At 39.2% G+C, this 24,756-nt stretch overlaps 2 protein-coding genes across 5 annotated transcripts in view; one reads left to right on the top strand and one right to left on the bottom strand.

Moving 5' to 3' along the window:
* Positions 1 to 14,357, top strand: part of LOC138983688 (uncharacterized) — a 48,619-nt gene extending 34,262 nt beyond the window's left edge. Inside the window, exons 8-9 of one of the 2 annotated variants that reach the window (XM_070356976.1) lie at positions 10,439 to 10,579; positions 11,132 to 14,357. In XM_070356976.1, coding sequence (XP_070213077.1) covers positions 10,439 to 10,579; positions 11,132 to 11,547 — 557 coding nt within the window. In that variant the 3' untranslated portion in view covers positions 11,548 to 14,357. Of the gene's footprint in view, positions 1 to 10,438; positions 10,628 to 11,131 lie in introns of both variants that reach the window. The other variant, XM_070356977.1, reaches the window with a different exon arrangement.
* LOC138983685 (structural maintenance of chromosomes protein 4-like) overlaps positions 12,450 to 24,756 on the bottom strand; it is an 87,847-nt gene continuing 75,540 nt past the window's right edge. For all 3 annotated transcript variants that reach the window (XM_070356961.1, XM_070356964.1, XM_070356962.1), the window contains exons 26-27: positions 24,003 to 24,186; positions 12,450 to 16,938 (exon numbers count right to left, since the gene is read on the bottom strand). In XM_070356961.1, the coding sequence (XP_070213062.1) occupies positions 16,750 to 16,938; positions 24,003 to 24,186 (373 nt within the window). In that variant the 3' untranslated portion in view covers positions 12,450 to 16,749. The remainder of the gene's footprint in view (positions 16,939 to 24,002; positions 24,187 to 24,756) is intronic.

Genomic DNA, 24,756 nt, shown 5'->3' with positions numbered 1-24,756 from the left:
CCTTTACTTTCTGGAAGGTGCATCGGCGGTTTTGGCTTCCTTTTTGTGGTTTTTTTCAACTTTTTTTTATTCAACAACACTCATCAAACAATCATGGCAAACTGGCAGTGCACATATATGAAACAAGTACATGTAATACAAATGATTGCATTTCATGGCGGACAAAACATTACAGTTTTTAGAAACATCAGTACTCGAAAAGTTAATTTTAATTGCAAGGTTGCAGTAACAATTGCCCATACAAAACATGTTATTATGATTCATTGCACAATTCGTAAGTATGATGCCCATTTTTGAATATACTGATCCTGCCTCATTGTTATTCGATGTACATATTTATCCACCTGATGTGCATATGCTAATTCTTGTAAATAAACAGGAAGTCTTGGTCTTGTGTTTGCAATCCTGCATTTATACACATAGAATTTTGCGATTAATAAAATATGGTCAAAGCCTGCATCTGTTTTAATATTATCGTCATAGCCAAAAAGTACAATTGTAGAGTTAAGTTTAAGCCTTGAACAATTATGGCATTTGTCGCGCAAATAGTTCTCAAAGTCTACCCAAAAGGCCTGTGCGTGCTCGCAGTGCCATACATAATGATAAATTGTGTCTCTTTCGACTTTGCAAAAATTGCAAAGATTGCTCGCGAGCACGCCCATGTCCCTGAGGATTGAATTTGTCACAAGCACTCTGTAGTTAATCTTCATTTGAAACCACTTCAGCTTAACCTCTTGTATTTTCCTTGTTACAGAAAACACTTTGGGCCATACAATATCTTTGTCTATTAAACGTTCCCAGCTTTTACATGCATTGGGCAAGACAGGATTCCCAATTAGTGTTTTATAAAACGTTTTTGCACCTTTTTGAGCCATAAGTATGGCTGTGTAAGCTTTGGATAGTGTAGCGCAAGCACAATCTTCCAGAATAATGTTTGTCTTGCGTAGAACAGATTTTACTGAACTAATACAGCCATAAAAATCTAGCATGGAAACATGAGCATCCACTTTTTTATGTATCTCTTGAAGAGAAAAAAATTCCCCATTCTCATGTACAATATCTTTTACAAAATATATACCATTATATGACCAGTCCTTAAAGTGGAAAGGTGATTGACCAACCTTGAATTTGTTATTATAAAATAATGGTTCCATCAAAAACTCTGCTGGAGTATCAATATCAGTCTTGTCATAAAATTCTGTTGTTGCTTTGAACACATCTTTCCAGAATGGATTAACATGTTGATTATTTTTTAACAACAATGTTGGACCATATTTTTCCAGTAAACATATTTCAGGGCAAGTAACTTGCAAAATTTGCTTCCATTTTGGGTTTTGACAGTCTGATAGTACTTTTTTCATCCAGATGAGTTTCAATGATTTGATGTATGTTTCTATATGAGGAACATTAATGCCTCCATTTTGAATTGTTTGAACTGCCACTGTTCTTTTGACCTTGTCGTTTTTATTATCCCAAACAAACTGGAAGCATTTTTTTTGCAATTGTTGTATAGAGCATGTATATTTGGTAGTAAAATCCATAAATATACAAGTTTTGATAGTATTAACGATTTGAGCACTGCAATCCGTCCTAGCGGGGTACTTGATCGTTTGGACCAGATACTAAACAGTTTTTTCACTTCGTTAAATTTCTCAGTAAAGTTTAACTCCGCCATCCCTCCCAAGTCATTCGTAAACCAGAGTCCGAGGATTTTAAATTGTGCTGGATTCCACGTCATCTTGTGATTTTGCAAATATTGTTTATCACTGTTCCTTGTTCGGCCTAACCAGACGTTACAGGTTTTTTCATAGTTAAGTTTCAATCCAGATAACTTTTCAAAGAAGTTAAGTTCATAAAATAGAGTTTCATATGACTTTTCATCACCGTTGAGAAAAAGTGAGGTGTCCTCGGCGAACTGACTAACTTTCTGTTCAGTTTCTGCAATCTGAATGCCTTCAATAGCTTTATTTTCTCTAATTCGACATGCAAGAAGTTTTGCACATAAAATAAACAGATAAGGTGAAATTGGATCCCCTTGTCGACATCCGCGTTCTATTGTAAAAAAGCCAGATGCCTTACCATTGACCACTACCGAAGACCTTATATTAGTATAAAATGCTTGTATCCATCGTTGTATATTTTCCCCAAAGTTAAAGCATTTCAATACGTTGTGCATATAATCCCAGTTGACTGAGTCGAAGGCCTTCTCAAAATCAATTGAGACTAACAATCCTGGTAAATTGTTTTCTTTCAAGTAGTCAATGATATCGTATAAAAGTCTTATATTGTCACCTATATATCTCCCAGCCATAAAACCCGTTTGATCTTCATTAATTAGATTTGGTAGTACTTTTTTTATACGGTTCGCTATGCAAGATGATCCAATCTTGTAAGAAACGTTAAGTAAGGAAATAGGACGCCAATTTTTCAAATACTCTCAAGGTTTGTCACCTTTTGGAAGACATACAATTACACCCTCTCGTTGAGAAATAGACATCTCTGTTTTGGAAAAGCCTTCGTTTAAAGATCTGACAACAAAGCTACCAATTTGTCTCCAAAAAAACTTATAAAATTCAACCGTCATACCGTCCGTACCCGAGCTTTTACCATTATTCATGCTTTTAAGAGAATGAGTTGCTTCTGCAAGTGTTATTTCTCCTTCTAAGACTACTGCTTCTTCTTCAGAAAGCTTAGGTAAAAACGGTGTATACGTGTCTAGGTCGACTGTTTCTATCTCCCTTTCTGAATACAAATTTTGGTAAAATTCTCTTGTTTCGTCTAGCATGTCATCAGTGTTTGACAACGTCTGACCATTTTTTGATATTATTTTGAACATTTGCTTGATGTCTTTTTTCTAGGTTGCAAAAGTATTTCGTTACTTTTTCTCCTTCAGCCGCCCATCTTGCTTTGCTACGTAGTAATATTCCTTGTATTTTAGTTGTCCGTAAGTTTGTTAATGCATCCTTTTTTTTCTTGCATTTTCAATAAGTCGTCTTCAGATTTATTAACTCCCGCAGTGGGGCACTGCGGTTATGAAATTAAAAGCCCCTCCTGTTTTTGGAACCGCAGGAGCTTTCTAGTTTGCTGTTAGGTAGATTTTTGGTTCCTCTTTCCTGTCATGCTCTCTTTTTCTTCATGAATTCTTTTCTTTTTTCTGCCTTCTTGCTCATTCACCTGTATTTTTTCCAAAAATCTCTTCTCTTGCCGCTTGTCTCGCGATTCATGTATAGTTTAATCTGTTAGTGTTCTGATGTAAGTCCAGCAGTAGATAGGTTAAGCCTATTTTAACATACTGGAAACTGGTAATCTTCCAGTAGGTATTAATTTAGTTTTACTAAAGCCTGCTGGGACACAAGTAATGGGTTAGTGCATTTGTAAACAGGAATCGCTTGACAAGTGGCCCCCTTCATCCCCCCCTTCCTCGTCCTGATATGGCTCTGCTAGTCGGCTGGGCGTTAAGCAACAAATAAACAAACAAACAAGATTTATTAACTATTTTTTCAAGAAACTGAATTTCATCTTCAAGTGTTTTTTCTAAAAGTGCATCAGCCTTTTTTTTCTTGGCACTAAAATCTATTGTGGCTTTTCTAATTTCCATTAAAAGAGTATCTAAAAATAGCTGATCAGATATCGTTAAATGCAGATCATCAGTATCTATACTTTCAATGTTGTTCCTATCATAGACCAGGACAGAATATTGATCTTTGACTGCTTTGATGGTCTTATGAACTTCTTCCACATATTTTTTTATATTTAGTCAAGTTTTGACTAAATATTTTAACATCGAGGGGGAATCGAAACGAGGGTCGTGGTGTATGTGCGTGCGTGTGTGTCTGTGTGTGTGTGTAGAGCGATTCAGACTAAACTACTGGACCGATCTTTATGAAATTTGACATGAGAGTTCCTGGGTATGAAATCCCCGAACGTTTTTTTCATTTTTTTGATAAATGTCTTTGATGACGTCATATCCGGCTTTTCGTGAAAGTTGAGGCGGCACTGTCACGCCCTCATTTTTCAACCAAATTGGTTGAAATTTTGGTCAAGTAATCTTCGACGAAGCCCGGACTTCGGTATTGCATTTCAGCTTGGTGGCTTAAAAATTAATTAATGACTTTGGTCATTAAAAATCTGAAAATTGTAAAAAAAAATAAAATTTATAAAACGATCCAAATTTACGTTTATCTTATTCTCCATCATTTGCTGATTCCAAAAACATATAAATATGTTATATTCGGATTAAAAACAAGCTCTGAAAATTAAATATATAAAAATTATTATCAAAATTAAATTGTCCAAATCAATTTAAAAACACTTTCATCTTATTCCTTGTCGGTTCCTGATTCCAAAAACATATAGATATGATATGTTTGGATTAAAAACACGCTCAGAAAGTTAAAACAAAGAGAGGTACAGAAAAGCGTGCTATCCTTCTTAGCGCAACTACTACCCCGCTCTTCTTGTCAATTTCACTGCCTTTGCCATGAGCGGTGGACTGACGATGCTACGAGTATACGGTCTTGCTGAAAAATGGCATTGCGTTCAGTTTCATTCTGTGAGTTTGACAGCTACTTGACTAAATATTGTATTTTCGCCTTACGCGACTTGTTATCTTTTAAGAGAGATGAATTAAATTTCCAATAATTTTTATGGCTCGTTTCCTTTTTAAACTCTAATTGTAAAACTATTATTGAGTGATCACTTCTGTATCCTGGCAGGATGTCAGCATCTTTTATTGCAGAAAGCATGTTCTCAGATACCAAGAAAAAATCTAATCTACTCTGCTGAATTGGGTTACTACGTCTCCATGTAAATCTCAGCGTTTCCGGGTTAATTTCTCGCCAGACATCAACTAGTTCCAGTTCACCAGCCATTTCAATGACCGTTTCTTGCGCTTTTACATTATTATTTCTCTTGTAATTTTGGTAATCCAGCGCTGGATTCAAAACTAAATTCCAGTCTCCCCCTATAATTATGTTTGATATATGCAAGTCTTCAATTGTTTTTTGTAAATAAACATAAAAATCCGGATCATCGTTATTAGGTCCATAAATATTAGCTAACAAAATGTCTTTGTCCATAGTTTGAATGAAGACCAATAAAAAGTTTCCTTGGGTGTCTTTAATGACTTTCTTGACTTTAAAGTCAAAATGATTGTTAAATAAGATACAGACTCCACGAGACTGCGAGCTATGTGATGCTCCACGAGACTGCGAGCTATGTGATGCTCCACGAGACTGCGAGCTATGTGATGCTCCACGAGACTGCGAGCTATGTGATGCTCCACGAGACTGCGAGCTATGTGATGCTCCACGAGACTGCGAGCTATGTGATGCTCCACGAGACTGCGAGCTATGTGATGCTCCACGAGACTGCGAGCTATGTGATGCTCCACGAGACTGCGAGCTATGTGATGCTCCACGAGACTGCGAGCTATGTGATGCTCCACGAGACTGCGAGCTATGTGATGCTCCACGAGACTGCGAGCTATGTGATGCTCCACGAGACTGCGAGCTATGTGATGCTCCACGAGACTGCGAGCTATGTGATGCTCCACGAGACTGCGAGCTATGTGATGCTCCACGAGACTGCGAGCTATGTGATGCAATACAGACTCCACGAGACTGCGAGCTATGTGATGCAATACAGACTCCACGAGACTGCGAGCTATGTGATGCAATACAGACTCCACGAGACTGCGAGCTATGTGATGCAAAGTAGCACTCATAACCCCACTCTGCACCAATTTGCTTTTCAAGTTTAGTGTGGAAGTGGGTATCTTGTTAAAAATATATAGAAAACTGTTTCTGTCTAAGATACTGAAATACATCTCGCCTCTTCTGAAAGTTTCCCAGACCCTGGACATTTGCTGAGGCTATCTTAATATCAGACATGGCATTGAAGAATTACATTTGATAATGTGCAAAGCCGGTTGAAGGCATACATGGCAAGCATTGTTGATTTTCAAACAACGAACAAAAAACAACAAGAAATCAAAAGGATGTCTTACTGACATCAAAAAGCTGACAGACATTTTGGTAGAACAAAGAATGACACAAATATCTACTTCCGGGAGAGCACCTCTATTTAGTAAACAAGACCAGTTAAACAAACAATTTCTCTTTCCAAACACTTTAAAGTTAGCAACTGAGTCTGTTACCAAACCTGTTCAGAGCTGTGGATCAGCCCGCTTATGCACCAAACAAACATTTATACCTTATCTACATCAAAATTCCAGAATCTTTTTATTTTATGGAAAACAATTTACTTATTCACTAAAATAATTAGCACAAAACATATAAAAAGGTAAAAGCAAACAGACATACATGTACAAATCCATATCAAACTCCAATGTTCACAAAAAATCTTCTAATAAACTTCACTTTAAACACATTTCAGTCTCACTTGGTAACACATAAAACCTTGTCAGTACTTATATATAACAAACCATGATGTTTGCTATAAGAAAACATAAATTGAGGGCCAAAATATATTTTCTACAGCATAAATCTCAAACAAAAAAAACAACAATATTTTGTGAGTTTTAACACTGACAGTAGAATAATACCATGACACAGGCACTTCAAACACAAATCACTTACCACTTCACATTTTTATTTTTCTTCAGTGGATATTCACAACAAACAGACAAACAAAATTCAATTGTTCAAAATATGTTTATATTTTAAAACAAACAAAAAGGAAAGCAAACAAAAACGCATTGATCATAGCTTTAAATATATGTGTGTGTGTTTGCATGGCTGTACGTGTTTAATGTATGAGTACATGGGTGTGAGTATGAGAGGGTGTGTGAGCGCACACATGTCTTTCTTCCACATCATGTTTATATAGTTTATTAATTTTATCTGGACATTTTACATTGTCAAAACTAGGAAATAGTGGTAAAATTTGCAATCAACTACAAAGCACTCATTCATAAACATAAGGCATGGTTCTTTGTACTTGTAATTATGTAACTGTTTGCAGTTTGCAAGCACGCTGCGCTTGTTTCTTTTTTGGCTTCCTTTTTGGTTGTCTCTTTGGCGATGTTGGACTTCCGTTCCGCGAAGGAGGAGGATTCCTGCTTCCGGTTCGGAGAGGCCCCTTCTATGGCATACCATCTTTAGCAGGTTCTGACGTAGTCTTTTCTTGCCTGCGGTGGTATTCCTTTTTGTTCCAGTTCCTTTGCTGGTCTTTTCATGGCAATTTAAGGAACAGGCTTGGCCTTTGCTGGCTATGGCTACGTAGGCTTCGGCTTGCTTTCGTCCTTTGCTCTCCTGGGTCACCTTTTTTGGTTGACGTAGGGTTTGCTTCCTCTACTGGTTAGAGGGTTTACGAGAGACTTGTTTGTGTCGGTATTATAACACATTCTTGGCTCTTCAGGGGTGATAGGACGTCAGTAGGTTGGAGTTGGCATCTCTTTATTCTTCGGTCAGCCTTGGTGGTTTGAACGAAGAGCAGATGCTTATATTCTCGCTTCACTATACCCATGCGGTTTGGTGTCGGAGGATTTCTTGTGCTCGCACTATCAGTTCACGGAAAGAATTCCTTGATTCCGTTATGCACTTTGCTAGGTCCACCAGCTCGAGCACTCACTACAGGTCTCGTCTGGTCGGATCTAGGGCTGCCCTTTGGGTTTACGGGCGTCCGGCCTCAGTCGGTGTAACAGTTGTTTCAGCCATGGGCTGCTGCTTCTGTCGCACTTCCGGCTAGTCGGAGAGGTTGTTTCTCTTACCGGCGTCTTAGTTACGTCAGGGTGTTTTAGAAACAACGATTGACATTTGTGGTCATTGTTTGTCTGTCGCTGAGTTCGTTTCTGTCTTTCTCTAGCGATCAGACTTGTTCCGGTGTTTCTTCCAAACTTAAGGTGACTTGAGTTGGCCTCGGAAGTTACATTCAGATTTTTCTGAGGGAACATTGTCTTTGACTATGTAGGTCGGAGGAGTCATCCTTTGGTCTTATCTTCTCTCTCAGTTTGGCCAGTCCTCTCCTTCTGGCAAGGGGGCTGGCTAATGTTCCTGGTTCCTTGCTGAGGGCTCTTAGCCCAGCATCTTTTTTGAGGCAGCTGAAACTTTTGTTTCTTTCGTCTACCTGTGTACGGCGGGTACTTCGGAATTATGGCTGGCCTACGGGCGTCACGGCTCTTAGCCTTGGCCTGTGCGATTGTCTCCTGCATTTCGTGGTGTGACTATGGCATTTTGGGTTCCTGTGTTGGCGGATTTCTAATCTTTCTTCATCCTCTTACTGAGGTGAGTCAGAACGACTTCTGTTAGGTTGGGTTTCTTTTACAAGTCACCTTTCTTTCACAGGCAACTATGACTATGGCGTTTGCCTGTTGGTCTCCGTGTCTGTTCTGCAGTCTCTTGGACGTGGACAGACGCGTTCTGGTTTTTCGCCCAAACTCAGGAAGGCTCTTGATTTGATCTCGAATTTAAATTTTCCAGTTTTTTCCTGAGAACTCTTTGTCTCGGGAGTCTCTTGGCTGGTCGGCTTCACGGGCCTTTCCTGTATGCTTACCAGTCGTGATTTCGGCTTTGGGTTCTTGATTTGTTTTCAATTACCTACAAGCAGACTGAACTGCGAACACTATGGCTTTGAGCCATTTAGTTCATGGTTACTGGTCACACCAGACTTCGTCCGCTGTGACTTCCGCTCCTTCAGTTGCTTACGCCTTTTGTAAGTAGCTGTTTCCTCGTAGTATCTTTTTCGGCTTTTGCACGAACGAGTTGAGGATATCTGGTTACCATCTCTTTTGAGAGCAGCTACACTGCGGTTTACGGCACCCTTCTTTAGCATGTTTTATGGGTGACGATGTTTAAGATCGCAGTCAGGGTTTTTTCTTGACGTTTTCTTTTCTTATGTCACTACCCAGGAGTACTATGTTTCTTTCCTGTGTTAGATTGTACTCTAACGCAGAGAGGCAGTACGGTGTGCTTGGGGGGGTGAGCGTTTCTTCACGTTCTTGGAACTTTAGGAACGCTTTTTGAGTTTTTATCATCGAGTTGGACCCTGGTACTTTGTACTCAGGTGTCTCTCTCTTTCTTTTTGGGTGGAGTTTGGTCACTCTTCTCTGGAGCTGACCTTTTTTCTTCCACGTCTTGTCAGGCTTTAACATTGCCTTCCAATAGAAAAGGGGGGGGGGGGTTCAGATTGTCTTTCCCCTTCTCTCGGCTCGGGTTCTTGTAATCCAGGGCTCTTCTTTCTTCCTGGGCCGTTTTACGGTCCGGGGGGGAAGTGCTGGGCACAGCTTTCTGACTCTCGGAGGTTGTCTTTAGCAAGTCTTGTCTACGACATCCTAGCTGCCAATCAGGGATTTCTCTTTTCCCTTTCTGACTTGTTGGCAGCGGGCCAGTTCCTGGCAAGGGGTTAGAGTGAGTTGGATTTTCTTTCTCACCGGGCCCTTCCTGCCTTTTTTGGCAGCGGGCCAATTTCGGGCAAGGTTTTAAGAGTGAGTTAGATTTTCTTTCCCACCGCCTTGTTGATGTTATCTGCTATATGTGATTGGGAGTAAGAATATGTAATTTAATATAAAATTTCTCAAGTAAATTTTCATTTGATTAATATACTTACCCCAATCACATAGTGTAGGCCCGCCCGCCTCCCCGCTTTTGGTTTGATTTCTTTAAAGCCGTATGATTGGGCCATGTGCTCATGGAGGAAGTGACGTAGTATCCACCAATGGGAGGTAACTCCCAGGGTACTGGCTTATTACCAGGGCTGTTTTAAGCCTTTTTGGTGATGGGGTTGCTTCCCTTTAAATTGTTAGACGGGTAAGCGTTTTCAGTACCTAGCATCTCAGACTGTCAAATGCTATATGTGATTGGGTTAAGTATATTAATCAAATGAAAATTTACTTGAGAAATTTTATATTTTATCTATATGCTGATAAAATACTTTCCACCGTTTTTAGTTTTCTTTATATTTGATTTTGTACTGTTTAGATATTGTCTCTCTGTGGGTAAGGGCCAGATGCATAAAGGGCAAGTCCTGCTTATTCTACTACCCTCAATGATCAACACTTATCTTTTCTTATGGTGAAGCAGGGATTTGGAAATACATTCGCCCGCTCACCTGTGGCAAATAGAAATTGTGCAGGGCGATTACAAATTGTAAAGCACTCACCTGTCCAAGCACTCACCTGTCCGGCGAGCCCCAAGTTTGTCAACTTATGAAGTAGCTGTTTTCGGTTTTCAGAGTACAGTTGTTCACATATTATTTCAAAATATGTCTCAGTTGCCAATAACTTCTCTCATTTTCCTACTTATTAAATTGGTTTGACAAACATTGCCTTGAAAGTATGTTTATAGAAAGAAAACCTTTCCCAGCAAGATATCAAAAATGTTTGTGACTCGGCTTGTGAATGTAAAATGTGACTTGCCAGTCAAGCTAGTGGCCATTGTTGAAGTGTCTTATCTCCTGTACGTGTATGGTGTGGTGTCAGGGCCAGGCCATCTCTACGACGCCATGCTGCTGGCCGGGGATGACGACGAGGAGGGTGAAGAAGAAGGGAGGGTGATGAGGATGCTCAGCTCAACACTTCACCAAAAGGGATACAAGATCTACACTCCCCAATTAGGACTTTGTATGTCAAATTAATTCAGCGGACTATTAAAAGTGAATTCAGGATTTTGTGCGTATACTTTCTCACTCATGCTATATCTATGACCCTTTCTCCATTTAAGCACCACACAAAATGTCAGTGGGTTGAACATATGTGCTTGTTACACCCCCGGTATAGGGGTGTGTATAGGTTTCGGTCGATGTGTTTGTTTGTTTGTTTGTGTGTTTGTGTTCGCATATAGATCTCAAGAATGAACGGACCGATCGTCACCAAACTTGGTGAACAGGTTCTATACATTCCTGAGACGGTCCTTACAAAAATTGGGACCAGTCAAACACACGGTTAGGGAGTTATTGGTGGATTAAGATTCTACAAGGACTTATAGAGAAACATATTCATGGTCAAAGGAAAATAACCTTCTCAGTTGGTGGCAGTGAGAATGGGTGCAGTGAGAATGGTTATTTCCCTTTGACCAACGGGGGTGTTTTTCCTACCTCAAAGGAATTTCTTGTTTTCATTGACATGCTAATATTTTAACTAATTCACTTCTTATTCCGATTTCTATGTCTGCAGCTAGGGGAAGGCAGATCGACCACATAGAGGAATGCGTTACAGTCATCTTCATCCTCTCCTCCTACAAAACATCCAATAAAGATGATAGGTTTTCTGGATTCAGCCGGTATATCAGTGTGTGTGCAGATTATGATGCCAACATTGTCCTCATTCCAACACAAAACCTCCCTGATGTGGAATGGCACAATATGTCAAGCGACTACAAGAAAGTCTTCAAGAACATTCCTAAGCTGTTCACCATTGTCAAATGGCCACAAAATGGTTTAGCTAAGTTGAAGTGGAACATTTTTTGGAGCAAAGTTCAGTGTCAGCTTCCCAAAGTAAAAGATCCAGCAATAGAAAGGGAAACCCAGATCTCACATCCACTTCTCACAGAGCAGCGCTCACCCAGCTATGAACATGCAAATCGGTGCTAAGTTGACGTCTCTGGTCAGTGTCTTAGCTGGAGGAGTTCTGGGTGCTTTAGATTCTTACTCATGCTTGCCCCCTGCTTTGTCCAACAGAAATGTATCATGCAAGACAAGCATACATTAACCAGGATGCCTTGATGCATTTTTCCCAGGTCATGTTTAAATAAAACAAACTCTTTGAACTGAGTGACTGCACCAAATGACCTGTTTGAAAGTGTGCCTGATCTGCAGGCCAGTAAAAATTGGAAGACAGTCTTTTGGAACATACAGAAAATACAAGAGGTAAAACTGAAATGGTTTCAAATGTGTATTATGTATATTATTGCCACCAATGTTCTGCTGGAAAACAACTGAAAATTAATACTGATTCAAAGTGTAAGCTGTATAATGAACTGTGTAATGACGAAGATAAAAGTACAAATGTACATGTATTCAACACCATTTTTAGAGCTGTACTGTGGCTCAGAAATTTGGGATAAAGGTATAGAGCAGTTTTGGGAAGAAAAAAACAACCCAACAAAATCAAAACTTCATCTGAATAAATCATTTCCATAGAGCCAAATAAAATAAATAAATCATTAAATTGAACATTACTGAAGAAGATAAAAACAAATTGTAAACAAAAACAATGTTGGATTGTTATAATGCATTCATTTGTTTAAAAGAAAATAAGAGACTTGCTACGTCAGGATGTATGATGATGCTTTCATCTATGCGTGCAAGTCAATGAACTCCTAACTGCCATGTATGCAACAAAATGAATGCTGCAATTTGTGGGAATCCAGGCAGGAAAATCTCTGTCCTATCTTTGATTCTTGCTGTCCACTGTAGGAACTGTTCCACAATGACAATGTTAACATTCACACACTTGAAGAAATCACCCATACATTCAAACAATTGATAAAAACTTATTTGTAAATCAGTTTACTGAGGAAAAAGGTAGTGACATGTAGAAATGAAAAATAAAGTGGCTAGTGACCATACAACTTTTCAACGGATTAAAACGGGCAGGAAACTGTCTTTTTCATTGAAATTTTTTTCTCTTTCCAGATTTTAATTGTAAAAGTACCTTCCTTTGCAGGCAAAGCAATACGCCTCTTTGCTGATTAATCTTTAGCAAGCATCAGTACAATATGATCGTTCCACTGGGTACTATGCTTATAATGCACTTTATTGGGACACTTTACAGGAACTTTAAAACAGTTGTTAAAAAGAAGTGAATGGCAATAGAGAGAGAGAGAGAAAGCCAGAGTGAGTCAGGACAAAGGTGTAATAGAAGCATTGATAAACACTCAGTCACGTCTATGTACAGTGTATAAACCTATGTCAGCCAATAGATTCTCTTACTGGTAGCCTTCAAGAGGACATCAAGGGCAAGAGGGAAACGTGTGTGCCATCTGCTTGTGTGTACATTTGCACCCTGCAGCTTCCTTGTACATGACAGCAATCGTGATTTTTGATGCAAACAAAAATAAAAGAATAAATACTGACATTAAAATGCTACATATGCATGACTTATGGGATGTATAGCAGCTCTAGTTAATCACAGCATAGGAAGGTGAAACCTTGTCTAGCTGGTAAAACTAAACCTGCATAGAGTAAGTGAGAGGAGAAAAATATGTGTGCATGCTTGCAGTTGATGTACATTTGTCATGTACAGCTTCTTTTCTGCAAGTTACAAATAACAGATTCATAAAACTCTAGTCACAAACTGACAAAGTTCCCATCAAACCATTTATCCAATAATGTTAGACATAGAAATCTGTACAAGGTTCAAAAAGACCAGTTCTTTCTTTATTTGGTGTTTAACGTCGTTTTCAACCGTTCAAGGTTATATCGCGACGGGGAAAGGGGGGGGATGGGATAGAGCCACTTGTTAATACACCCCTTCGGAGTTTCGAGTGCGCATGTGCGGCTAGTCACATTTTTGGCGGCAGGGGGTGCTCCATTGTACCAAACACTCTGCAGTTTCCCGTACACAAAGAGCAGTGACTGCAGCATCCGTACTTTTAAATTCAACTTTAAATGCGCATGTGGTGAGCTGGAAGAATGATGTAAGAGATCAGTTTTGATTATGATAGGAATGGCTGCAGCTTCTGTGTCAGGCTTTCCTTCACTGCAGATTTCTATCAATATGTATTTATATATCTGAATGAACGGTTGTTAATCTTCTCTGCTTAATTTAGTTTAAATGTGTATTTTTATCATAAATTCAACGTTTCTCATCTTGTGATGGTATAGAGAAAGCAGATTAAAAAAAAGTTTTTGATACCTTGATTTGTTTGCTTCTTAAAAAGCTCATAGGCCTACCTTGTGGTTCATAAAAGAAAAATCTACAACACAGTAAAAATGTGTGCCCCAAAACAAACCAATCTGCACTTATAATTATGTTTTAATTAAGCTCAATTTGCTTTCTTCACTTGTTATATTTTCTCACTTGAAAATTAAGCAAAATGCAATTTTCCATATGCATTTTTAAGTTGTTGACATTGTTTCATTTTAAGCTCAATTCACATTCTTTACTGGTTTTATTTTCTCACAGGAAAAATCAGACAATGTTTTTAAGTTCATGTAAGTTGTTGCTGACAAGCCTGCCAAAGGTGAAACATGAATATTACTATATCATTATCAAATATAATATGTCTGAATGAAAAGTTGTTAATTTTTGCTTAATTTAGTGAAAATGTGTATTCACATACATTTTTTTGTTTCTCGTCTTGACCAGTTGTAAGTTTAGAGGAAGCAGATTTACAATATTGTGTTTTTGATTACTTTTGTGTTTGTGGCTTTGTGCAAAATAAATATTGGAGCCTTGACATTTGTCATAAGATTGTTATAAATGTGATGATACAGTGAAACCTGATTGTGCCAATTAATTTTTGTTGAAGGCGTTTTGACTAAATGAAGGCAATGAGGTTATTGTAATTATTGGTTATATTTCAATTCCACTGTACGACCTTTTTTCAAGTGTTTCAAAAATATAACATAACCAGATTTCACTGTATCGCCTATTGTTGGGCGTATTTATCCACTTAAATATGTGTGCCCTGAAACTAAAACATGATCAAACGAATCGAGGTGCGTTAATTCGCTGCTTGAGCAAATTACGTACATGGATTCGTTTGCTTCTTAAAACGCTCACGGCCTCCCTTCTGGTTCATAAAAGAATCTATACATATAATAAAAGAGAGTGTCTGTGTGTCTGTCTGTCTGTGGTCGCCATACCTCTGAGATGGCAAGAGGCAGGAACAAGATAGTGTGCACGTACACTCCCTAGGTGCCGCAGATGTGCACCTGGGTTTTAGTTTCTTGATTCATTGTTTCCTTTCTCAGATTATGGACCTCCCATTTATTGAATACAGCCTATATGGTGCAAGACCAGTTCAGTGCCTACTGTTCACCTGTAGCAAGCACATCATGCCAGTGATATTAGAGACTTGCTATTGCTCCTATGAGGGGAAGAAATGAAGAATGAAAAATTAAATGGACAGTTCCGGAAATTTCTAGAAGGTAAGGGAGATAACTGGTCACCTGTAGCAAGCACATCATGCCAGTGATATTAGAGACTTGCTATTGCTCCTATGAGGGGAAGAAATGAAGAATGAAAAATTAACTGGACAGTTCCGGAAATTTCTAGAAGGTAAGGGAGATAACTCTTTTTTGTCTGTGGTCGCCATACCTCTGAGATGGCAAGAGGCAGGAACAAGATAGTGTGCACGTACACTCCCTAGGTGCCGCAGATGTGCACCTGGGTTTTAGTTTCTTGATTCATTGTTTCCTTTCTCAGATTATGGACCTCCCATTTATTGAATACAGCCTATATGGTGCAAGACCAGTTCAGTGCCTACTGTTCACCTGTAGCAAGCACATCATGCCAGTGATATTAGAGACTCGCTATTGCTCCTATGAGGGGAAGAAATGAAGAAAGAAAAATTAACTGGACAGTTCCGGAAATTTCTAGAAGGTAAGGGAGATAACTCTTTTTTTGTATCCAAACAAAGGAGGTTAAGCTAATGATAATGGGATAGCGAGCGTCTTAAATTGCTACAGGGCTCCGCTTACTCCCGGGCGAAGCCGGGCTTAACTGCTAGTCAATAACTAAAAGTTGTTTTAATTTTGAAGCTGTGGCACTTTCCACAGTCTCACCGAGTCGAGATCCATGAAACTATCGTGGGACAAAAACCACAGAAATATCAAAGAGATAAGAGCTTACGAGGGAAAACTTGAACGCAATCGGCAATGTACCTCTTCTGAAGACCTCGTGTTTGGTACAATTTGCAATCCCAGCATTCAATGCGCGGATCATCTCGCGACACGAGATTTGCTCTCGCCTGAGACTCCGAAAGGGTGTATTGTTTCTTGTTCACAAAAGCACTAATCAAAAAATTGCTCCAGGGGCTTGCAACGTAGTACAATATATGACCTTACTGGGAGAATGCAAGTTTCCAGTACAAAGGACTTAACATTTCTTACATACTGCTTGACTAAAATCTTTACAAACATTGACTATATTCTATACAAGAAACACTTAACAAAGGTAAAAGGAGAAACAGAATCCGTTAGTCGCCTCTTACGACATGCTGGGGAGTAACCCGCGGGGGGTAAAAAGACCAGTTGAATGAGTGTTTAATACATATAACAACTGTTGGTATGCATTTGTATTTGAGTTGTTTTGATACTAGTATAGCTGATTTGTAAGATGCTGGTCTTATTAACCAAAGAAAACAATAAGTAATAAACTGTCAGCAAAACTGGGACCAACGCTTGGTGTTGAGTCTCCATGAGCTAGCTAAGCATGCCTAGTTGAATTTGCGCAAAACCTCAGCAAATGCATGGGTACTAATTTTACCTGACAGTATCCGCAATACCATATTGTCAGAATCCTGAACGCATTGGATTGCACAAAAATGTTACGGTTTAATGCACAATAATTGCATGTTTAGTCTCCATAGACACAAAAAAGGCAAACAGTTGATTGTACATGTCATTCAGTGACCCAAAGCCATGAAGTTTCTTCTGGTAATGGGCTTTCCTGGTTTGTGTTTTGTAACCACATATACAAGGCCTTACACAAAAACTGTGCTGTCATCAGTCACTAAGAGTAACACTGGAGACTGAATTTGGTGTTGTAAACTCATGTAAAAAGGTGTATTTCATTCTAGGACCTGTGAGACCAAGGTGCATATGTAACCATGCTAAACGAAGAGCCTACACCTGGGAGACAGGAAGTTGAGGAGCAGCGTTGATCTCCTGCAGGGGGAGCTGCATCCTGTGGGGGTTGATAGTCACCGACTTGGTGCAGTTGTACGTCTTGTAAATCCCCACCAGCCTGTCCGCCAGCTCAAACATGTTGTTTCGCAGCGAGATTATGATGAACTGCGCGTTCTTTGTCCTCTCCTGAAACACACAAGTGTTGCATAAGTGGTACATTATCCTCAACCACGGACAGACATCTTGTATGCTAGGCAGCAAGGGGCACTTAAGGGGAGGTGGCATGAAAACTAAAAACTTACTGTTTGCATTTTTGGGGACAATATTTTGATGCATTTTGAAGCATAAAAGCATAACAAGTCACTTTCATGCTCATTTTTGACTCACATGCGAAGCAAAAGTGAGTCTATGTACTCACCCGAGTCGTCCGTCCGTCCGACCCCCCCGTCCGTCCGGAAAACTTTAACGTTGGATATTTCTTGGACACTATTCAGTCTATCAGTACCAAATTTGGCAAGATGGTGTATGATGACAAGGCCCCAAAAAACATACATAGCATCTTGACCTTGCTTCAAGGTCAAGGTCGCAGGGGCCATAAATGTTGTCTAAAAAAACAGCTATTTTTCACATTTTCCCCATTTTCTCTGAAGTTTTTGAGATTCAATACCTCACCTATATATGATATATAGGGCAAAGTAAGCCCCATCTTTTGATACCAGTTTGGTTTACCTTGCTTCAAGGTCAAGGTCACAGGAGCTCTTCAAAGTTGGATTGTATACATATTTTGAAGTGACCTTGACCCTGAACTATGGAAGATAACTGTTTCAAACTTAAAAATTATGTGGGGCACATGTTATGCTTTCATCATGAGACACATTTGGTCACATATGATCAAAGTCAAGGTCACTTTGACCCTTATGAAATGTGACCAAAATAAGGTAGTGAACCACTAAAAGTGACCATATCTCATGGTAGAAAGAGCCAATAAGCACCATTGTACTTCCTATGTCTTGAATTAACAGCTTTGTGTTGCATGACCTTGGATGACCTTGACCTTGGGTCAAGGTCACATGTATTTTGGTGGAAAAATGTGTAAAGCAGTTCTTAGTGTATGATGTCATTGCTAGGTTTAGCTGAAGGTTTGTTTGTTTGTTTATTTGTTGCTTAACGTCCAGCCGACTACGCAGAGCCATATCAGGACGAGGAAGGGGGGGATGAAGGGGGCCACTTGTCAAGCGATTCCTGTTTACAAATGCACTAACCCATTACTTGTGTCCCAGCAGGCTTTAGTAAAACTAAATTAATACCTACTGGAAGATTACCAGTTTCCAGTATGTTAAAATAGGCTTAACCTATCTACTGTTGGACTTACATCAGAACACTAACAGATTAAACTATACATGAATCGCGAGACAAGCGGCAAGAGAAAAGATTTTTGGAAAAAATACAGGTGAATGAGCAAGAAGGCAGAAAAAAGAAAAGAATTCATGAAGAAAAAGAGAGCATGACAGGAAAGAGGAACCAAAAATCTACCTAACAGCAAACTAGAAAGCTCCTGCGGTTCCAAAAACAGGAGGGGCCTTTAATTTCATAACCGCAGTGCCCCACTGCGGGATTAGCTGAAGGTCAAGGTCATGTAAAGGTCAAGGTCAAGCATGTGAGTCGTATGGGCTTTGCCCTTCTTGTTAGAACTAGCACCAATATAGCTCTTTCTCACTAGCGAGGCCGGAGGTGTGCACGAGTTTCGTCCCTTTGGTTCGGTAAGTTCCGGTTAAGATAGAGGCGGCAGTCGAGCGCATGAACGTGAAAGAATTGAAAGATTTTCTTCGGAAACATGGCCAACTTGTCAGTGGAAAAAAAGAAGAATTAGTGCGCAGAGCAAGAGGCACGTTTCAGCTGCGAAAAGATGGCAAGGATGCTATCGATAATGCTGTGGAAACAAATGATTCAAGTTAGCATTTGACAGACCACTTCGACTGTCAGTGTCACGAACTTGTAGCCTATGTGTTAAATGTTATCAATAATTATTGAGCACACGCGGAATTTGTGCGTGAATCAGTGAGTCCTTTTGATGCTTGGTAGTCATGCATTTATTGTTGTTAACTGGATGTGCGTGTTGTCTAAGGCTAATGTCAGACGGAGCTCGCAAAACACGAAACAAAAGCCGAACAAAAGCAAAACAACACACAAAAGCACCATGTTTTGCTTTTGTTCGGCTTTTGTTTCGTGTTTTGCGAGCTCCATCTGACATTAGCCTAAGAGCAGTTTCACATTACCAGTTCATGGCTCTTTAATGTTACTTCAGTTGTTTTACTTTACATTGTTTACCAACTTTGTTAAACTGCTATTGTTTGTATATGTTTTAGATAAATAAAACCCAAACTGTATCAACTGCGTCTGTTGAAGTGTGTGTGATTATCTGTAAAACAAGTCATTCATCAAGCTTCAGATTCATCATGTCTTTATTCTTTGAATACATATATAATTATGTAATACCATAGGTCCCTGATAATACACTGCATTGTCGTTCCTCGGCAAATATTTCAGCCAACTGTGAATAAAAAACAAAATGTAATCACACACAGGTAATAAATATTTTTCCCTTAAAAACATAAAAAGCATAGATACACACCACACAAACCCTATTTATAATTTCATGTACATAATCCCACGTTACAAAATAGTGCACTCCTTACAACACACGCTCACACCTGGTTGGTTTGCGTTCAACTTCTCAGACATATTCAGGCATGAAAATTCTCCGTATTTTCCGTATTTTCCGTATTTTTGAAAAAAATAAACCGTATTTTTTTTATTTTCCGTATTTTTCCTTTTTTTTTGAAATTTTTTTAATTTTTTTTTTCTTTTTTTCCTCCTAGTCATAGTTATAGTAAAATAGTTTTGGGGCCATGTTTGAATCTAATTTTAAGGCTCAGATAGCCCCAGATTGCACCAAATTGCACCCTTGAAAAAAAAAATTCCGGGGGGGCATGCCCCCGGACCTCCCTAGAAGTCTTGGCGCTTTGCGCCTGCGAAACTTGGCGCTACGCGCCTTCGAATTTTGTTTTCAGTATTTTTTTTTCAGTTTTCATGCCTGATATTTTAACTGGATACAAAAATTTGGAGTACAAACCAGCATCAGTTTTCATGCATACTAGTTTTATAATTTCTGTCTTCCATGCATTGGGAATGTAAGCATCAATGAGTGACATACACAGAGTCAATGACTGAGACTTATAGTGACACTAGAGACTACAGTCATACTGAGACACGGCAGTCCTTCTTACAGCTCATGTGCCTGTTACTGTTTCACACAGACAAGAGCAAAATGCACTAATGATTGAAGGAAGTATGTTGTACAACAACATTCTTTTACACTTTTATGTACATGAACAAATAATACCCATCTGATTAACTAGACGAGAAAGTCACTCTGTCAAGTTGCACAAAATCTTGTCATTTTCTAAAAGAAAGAGTAACACGTAGGCGCTGCTCCCAAGCTCTTTTCAGTTGCTTGTTTGTTGGAAGTTTATGTAGCCTGACAACTCTTCCTTCAATAATTTTTCCACGATAGTTATGGCAAATGACACAGTACTGCTTTCCACCACCACACACTCTGAGCGAGCTTTCTTTCAGTGCAGACGCCATGATGTAGAAGATACCGGAACTAACCCAGCGTTTCTCCTTCGTTGAAGAGCATGGAAAGATAACTCGTACTTGACTAGAAGTGAGAAAGAGCTATGCTTTGAAAAAACAATGAATTTTTTCAAAAAAGTCACCAAAAGTGACATTATGCTGTGGCTCTTTATTAAAAAATCGTTGAAGACCCTTGTAGAACTATTATAATTGCTTGTCCATTTTATTGAATGTGTTTTTATCCGTCATATCCACTTTGCCATTATGTAACTGCTATGCATTGCATGACAAAATTTAAAAATAAAATTGCCTGAATAAAACATTTTTGAAGAAAACAAATCGTTGAAGCTGCAGGTTTGAAATTTGTCATAATGTGTTCACCAGTAGCTATTACCCGTAGTGACATGGCATTTTGACCAATTTCATTTCCAGACCCGGTTCAGAGGCATGCGATGAGGAAAGATACAAATCAGACCTGCATTTCAGTTACAGAAAATCAACAAGATTTTTTTTCTCTACAAATCGGTCCTGTCGTTACATGGTCAGATCACTGCTTGTTATTGCAAATCAAACAAGAAGAGCAAACGCTCGATCGAGTCACTTTCGCAGTTCTGAATATTATATGAGGCATCAGATGGACAGGAAGAAATTGCTATTCACAACACAATGAGTCACGTTCACATAAAATTTGAGCCCGGTCACTTTTATAGTTTCCGAGAAAAGCCCAACGTTAAGTTGTGTGTTGCCGAACAGAAAAGGCTAGTTATCTCCCTTGTTTTTCTGATAACGTTCGTAAAAGGCTACAGATGTAAATACTTTGATGTAAAGAATAATCCTACAAAGTTTCAATCACATCCGATGAACTTTGTCAAAGATATAAAATGTCTAATTTTTCCTTTGACGCTGACCTGTGACCTTGAAAAAGGTCAAAGGTCAACGAAACCATCGTTAAAGTGTAGAGGTCATTGGAGGTCACGACTAAACAAAATATGAGCCCGATCGCTTTGATAGTTTCCGAGAAAAGTTTGTCAAAGATATAAAATGTCTAATTTTTCCTTTGACGCTGACCTGTGACCTTGAAAAAGGTCAAAGGTCAACGAAACCATCGTTAAAGTGTAGAGGTCATTGGAGGTCACGACTAAACAAAATATGAGCCCGATCGCTTTGATAGTTTCCGAGAAAAGTCCAACGTTAAGGTGGTGTCTACGGACGGCCGGCTGGACGGCCGGACGGCCGGACGGACAGACTAACACTGACCGATTACATAGAGTAACTTTTTCTCAAGTGACTCAAAAATCATCCAATAACAAACGTTCCAACAACCTACCTTTCTTGTTTGTTGATTTTGTTATTGCAAAACAAAAAATGATAAGTCTTCCTAGCCCTGAAAGTCCAACAAATAGTGTACTCGCCTTTGGCTAGGGATTCTGAACATTTACTAGCAAGAGAGCAAACTTTACTAGCAAAACCAACAGTTTGTTTCAGCAACTTTACTCGCATTTGGCAAGTAGATGAACATTTCTACTCGCCAGTTACATGTTTTGCGAGTAAAATTCTTGCCATTTTCAGACCTGCTACCTTTGTAGATCCAATGTAATCACCATGCTCGTCATGTAACTTGCCTTGAAAATCACATTCTGAGAAAATTGCATTTGAAAGTTTGTAAAGTATTTTGCTGCGCACAGTGAAGACAGATTAAGAGTATGAGTGCATTTGGGTACTTTTCAATAACATTTTCCAATACTCCAAGTACTCTTCACAATCCCCTATCAGTCCAACGTTGCACATATTGACATCAAACTGATGCTACACTCTATGAAACATCAAGTACAGTAAATACGATGAGCTGGCAATTATATAAGACGTTTGGAATTTCACTTGCAACTCTGGATGTTCTCAGTCTCATCGCAAAAGCAGACACATGGTTTCTGTCTAATTAGTGTTCCCATCACATAAAACTGATGGAGTTTCAACCCAAAATCGCTTCGAAGTAGGCGGTATTTCTTCCATAACACATGCAGCTATCGGTAGGAAGTCAGACTTCTGCCAAAATAAACTCTAGACTGAATGCTTCCCTGACAATTTCAAGGGGTACAATGATCTAGAGGGAGACAAGAATATCAAGTTCTTATAAGTAAAGCAGATTTTGGATGAAATCGGATAGATTTTACAACAAAAAATCGATTCGCTCGATCTGCAGCAAGTTGTACCTTCCTCTACCTCTTGCATGAAGTATTCCTGCAGAATTTAGTTTTGAGAGGCAGAGTTGAGAGGAAACAGCGCTGTTTGAGACGTTGAAGCGACGTCGAAAAACGTTCGCGTGTGTATGCGGATATGGTGTGCACGCATGAGCAGAACGACTTCTGGGTTGAAATTTATTGGTAATGACCAATAAGCGAATAGATTTTGAAAGGTTCAAGGTCACTCTTCCAAATATGGAACATTTGAATGTGAAAGCACTCACTTTGCAAATCATCACTTTATTGCAAAAAAGAGGATGAAATTGACAAAATAAACATCATGCAACTATTCTAGGGTGTTCAAAGTACCTAAATATGTATGTATGTATGGGGAGATTTATATAGCGCTTGACGTTCTCTAAGCGCTTTACATATTAATTTCTGCCGTGTGAGATGGAATTTTTTACACAATATATCACGCATTCACATCGGCCAGCAAACCTCAAGCCTATTAGGGCGAGCATTCACCTTTCACGGCCTTTATTCCAAGTCACACGGGTATTTGGTGGACATTTTTATCTATGTCTATACAATTTTGCCAGTCGTGGGATCTTTAACGTGCACACCCCAATGTAGTGTACACGAAGGGACCTCGGTTTTTCGTCTCATCCGAAAGACTAGCACTTGAACCCACCACCTAGGTTAGGAAAGGGGGGAGAAAATTGCTAACGCCTTGACCCAGGGTCGAACTCGCAACCTCTCGCTTCCGAGGCAAGTGCGTTTACCACTCGGCCACCCAGACCACTGAATATGCTGAAAAACCAAATCACACCATGGAACGATTTTGGATGAAAATTCCGTGCCAACTCTTCCCTTAAAATTACCGTGTCACCTCTTCCCTTAAAATTACCGTGGAGCATTATCTGAAGTGCTTGCAGCAAACATTTTGTCAAAAGTGAGGCTCCAAGAAACACTTCACAGGTTACAGATACATACACATGATCGATACACTCAATGCCAAAGAAAAATTATTATCTGCAGTTCTTTGTTGCAAATTCAACTTGTGTGCTAACAAAAAGCCCACCAAAGAGAATGTGATCAACAACTAGACATTCTTTGTGTTACTTCGATCATCTCACACATGCTGTGCACCGAGGTCACTATGTTGAATGTTTAAACACAAATTCTACAGGTGTCCCCTTAAATCTACCAGAAACACATGACAAATACACATCTCTTGAGGCAGCTATTTGCTGTCTTCACTGCTTATACTTTTTACAGCTCAAAGTCAGACAATAATCACATGAAGATGATTAGTGACTTGCAAAATGACTAAGACAGAATACTCCACAGTTAAATTGATGTAATTATATTGAACAATTGCTTTTACAAATTTTTTTTAGAACAAAGGATGTCATAAAAAGACTGACAAACCTTGATGTAGTTGGCAACAATGGAGACATTCTTGAAGTCAAGAGCAGCATCTATCTCATCCATGACGTAGAGTGGCGTAGGCTTGTAGTGATGCAAGGCAAAGACCAGCGCCAGAGAGCTGAGCGTCTTCTCTCCGCCAGACAGGTTAGAAATGTTCTTCCACGACTTCTTGGGCGGCCTCACACTGGTTGCACACAATGGAACTGATACTGACTGCATTGTCATGACAACAGGCCTCATGTCTAATAGCATTCATACTGTTCAACAGATCCAACCAGCTCAATACTAAGCAGACCTGGGAACCCCTGTTGTGCACTTGTAGCATTCTCAAAGAAACTTGGCGTATTTTAAGAAAAATGAGTGTACTCCACACATCATTCAAACCTCCCAAATACTGGATTGGTTTAAGTAAGTTACGATTGTGAAGAAAAGTAGTCTATGAATTTGTTTGATCGTATTTATTTTCCACCGACCGTACGGATCGTATTTTAGACAATCAAGCGTACAAAATACGCCGAAATCGTATGGGTTTCCAGGTCTGACTAGGCCACTGGAGTGCAAACAGAAAACATTATCAATACTCATGAGCTAGGATTAAAACCATGTTATGTGGGCAACTCCCAAAAGGTGCTCCCTGTCAGATGACATTTTAAAAATATCCACACATAGTTTATTTGTGAGAAAATACCAATAAAGCTGCTTTCATTGTAATCTGAAATGTTTGAATGTAATGATATCAAAAGTTTGTAGCAAA

Source organism: Littorina saxatilis, linkage group LG13, assembly GCF_037325665.1.
Source record: "Littorina saxatilis isolate snail1 linkage group LG13, US_GU_Lsax_2.0, whole genome shotgun sequence".
NCBI lineage: Eukaryota > Metazoa > Mollusca > Gastropoda > Littorinimorpha > Littorinidae > Littorina > Littorina saxatilis.
The sequence above is the reverse complement of the archived record's forward strand: the minus strand, read 5'-3'. Positions and strand labels throughout refer to the sequence as shown.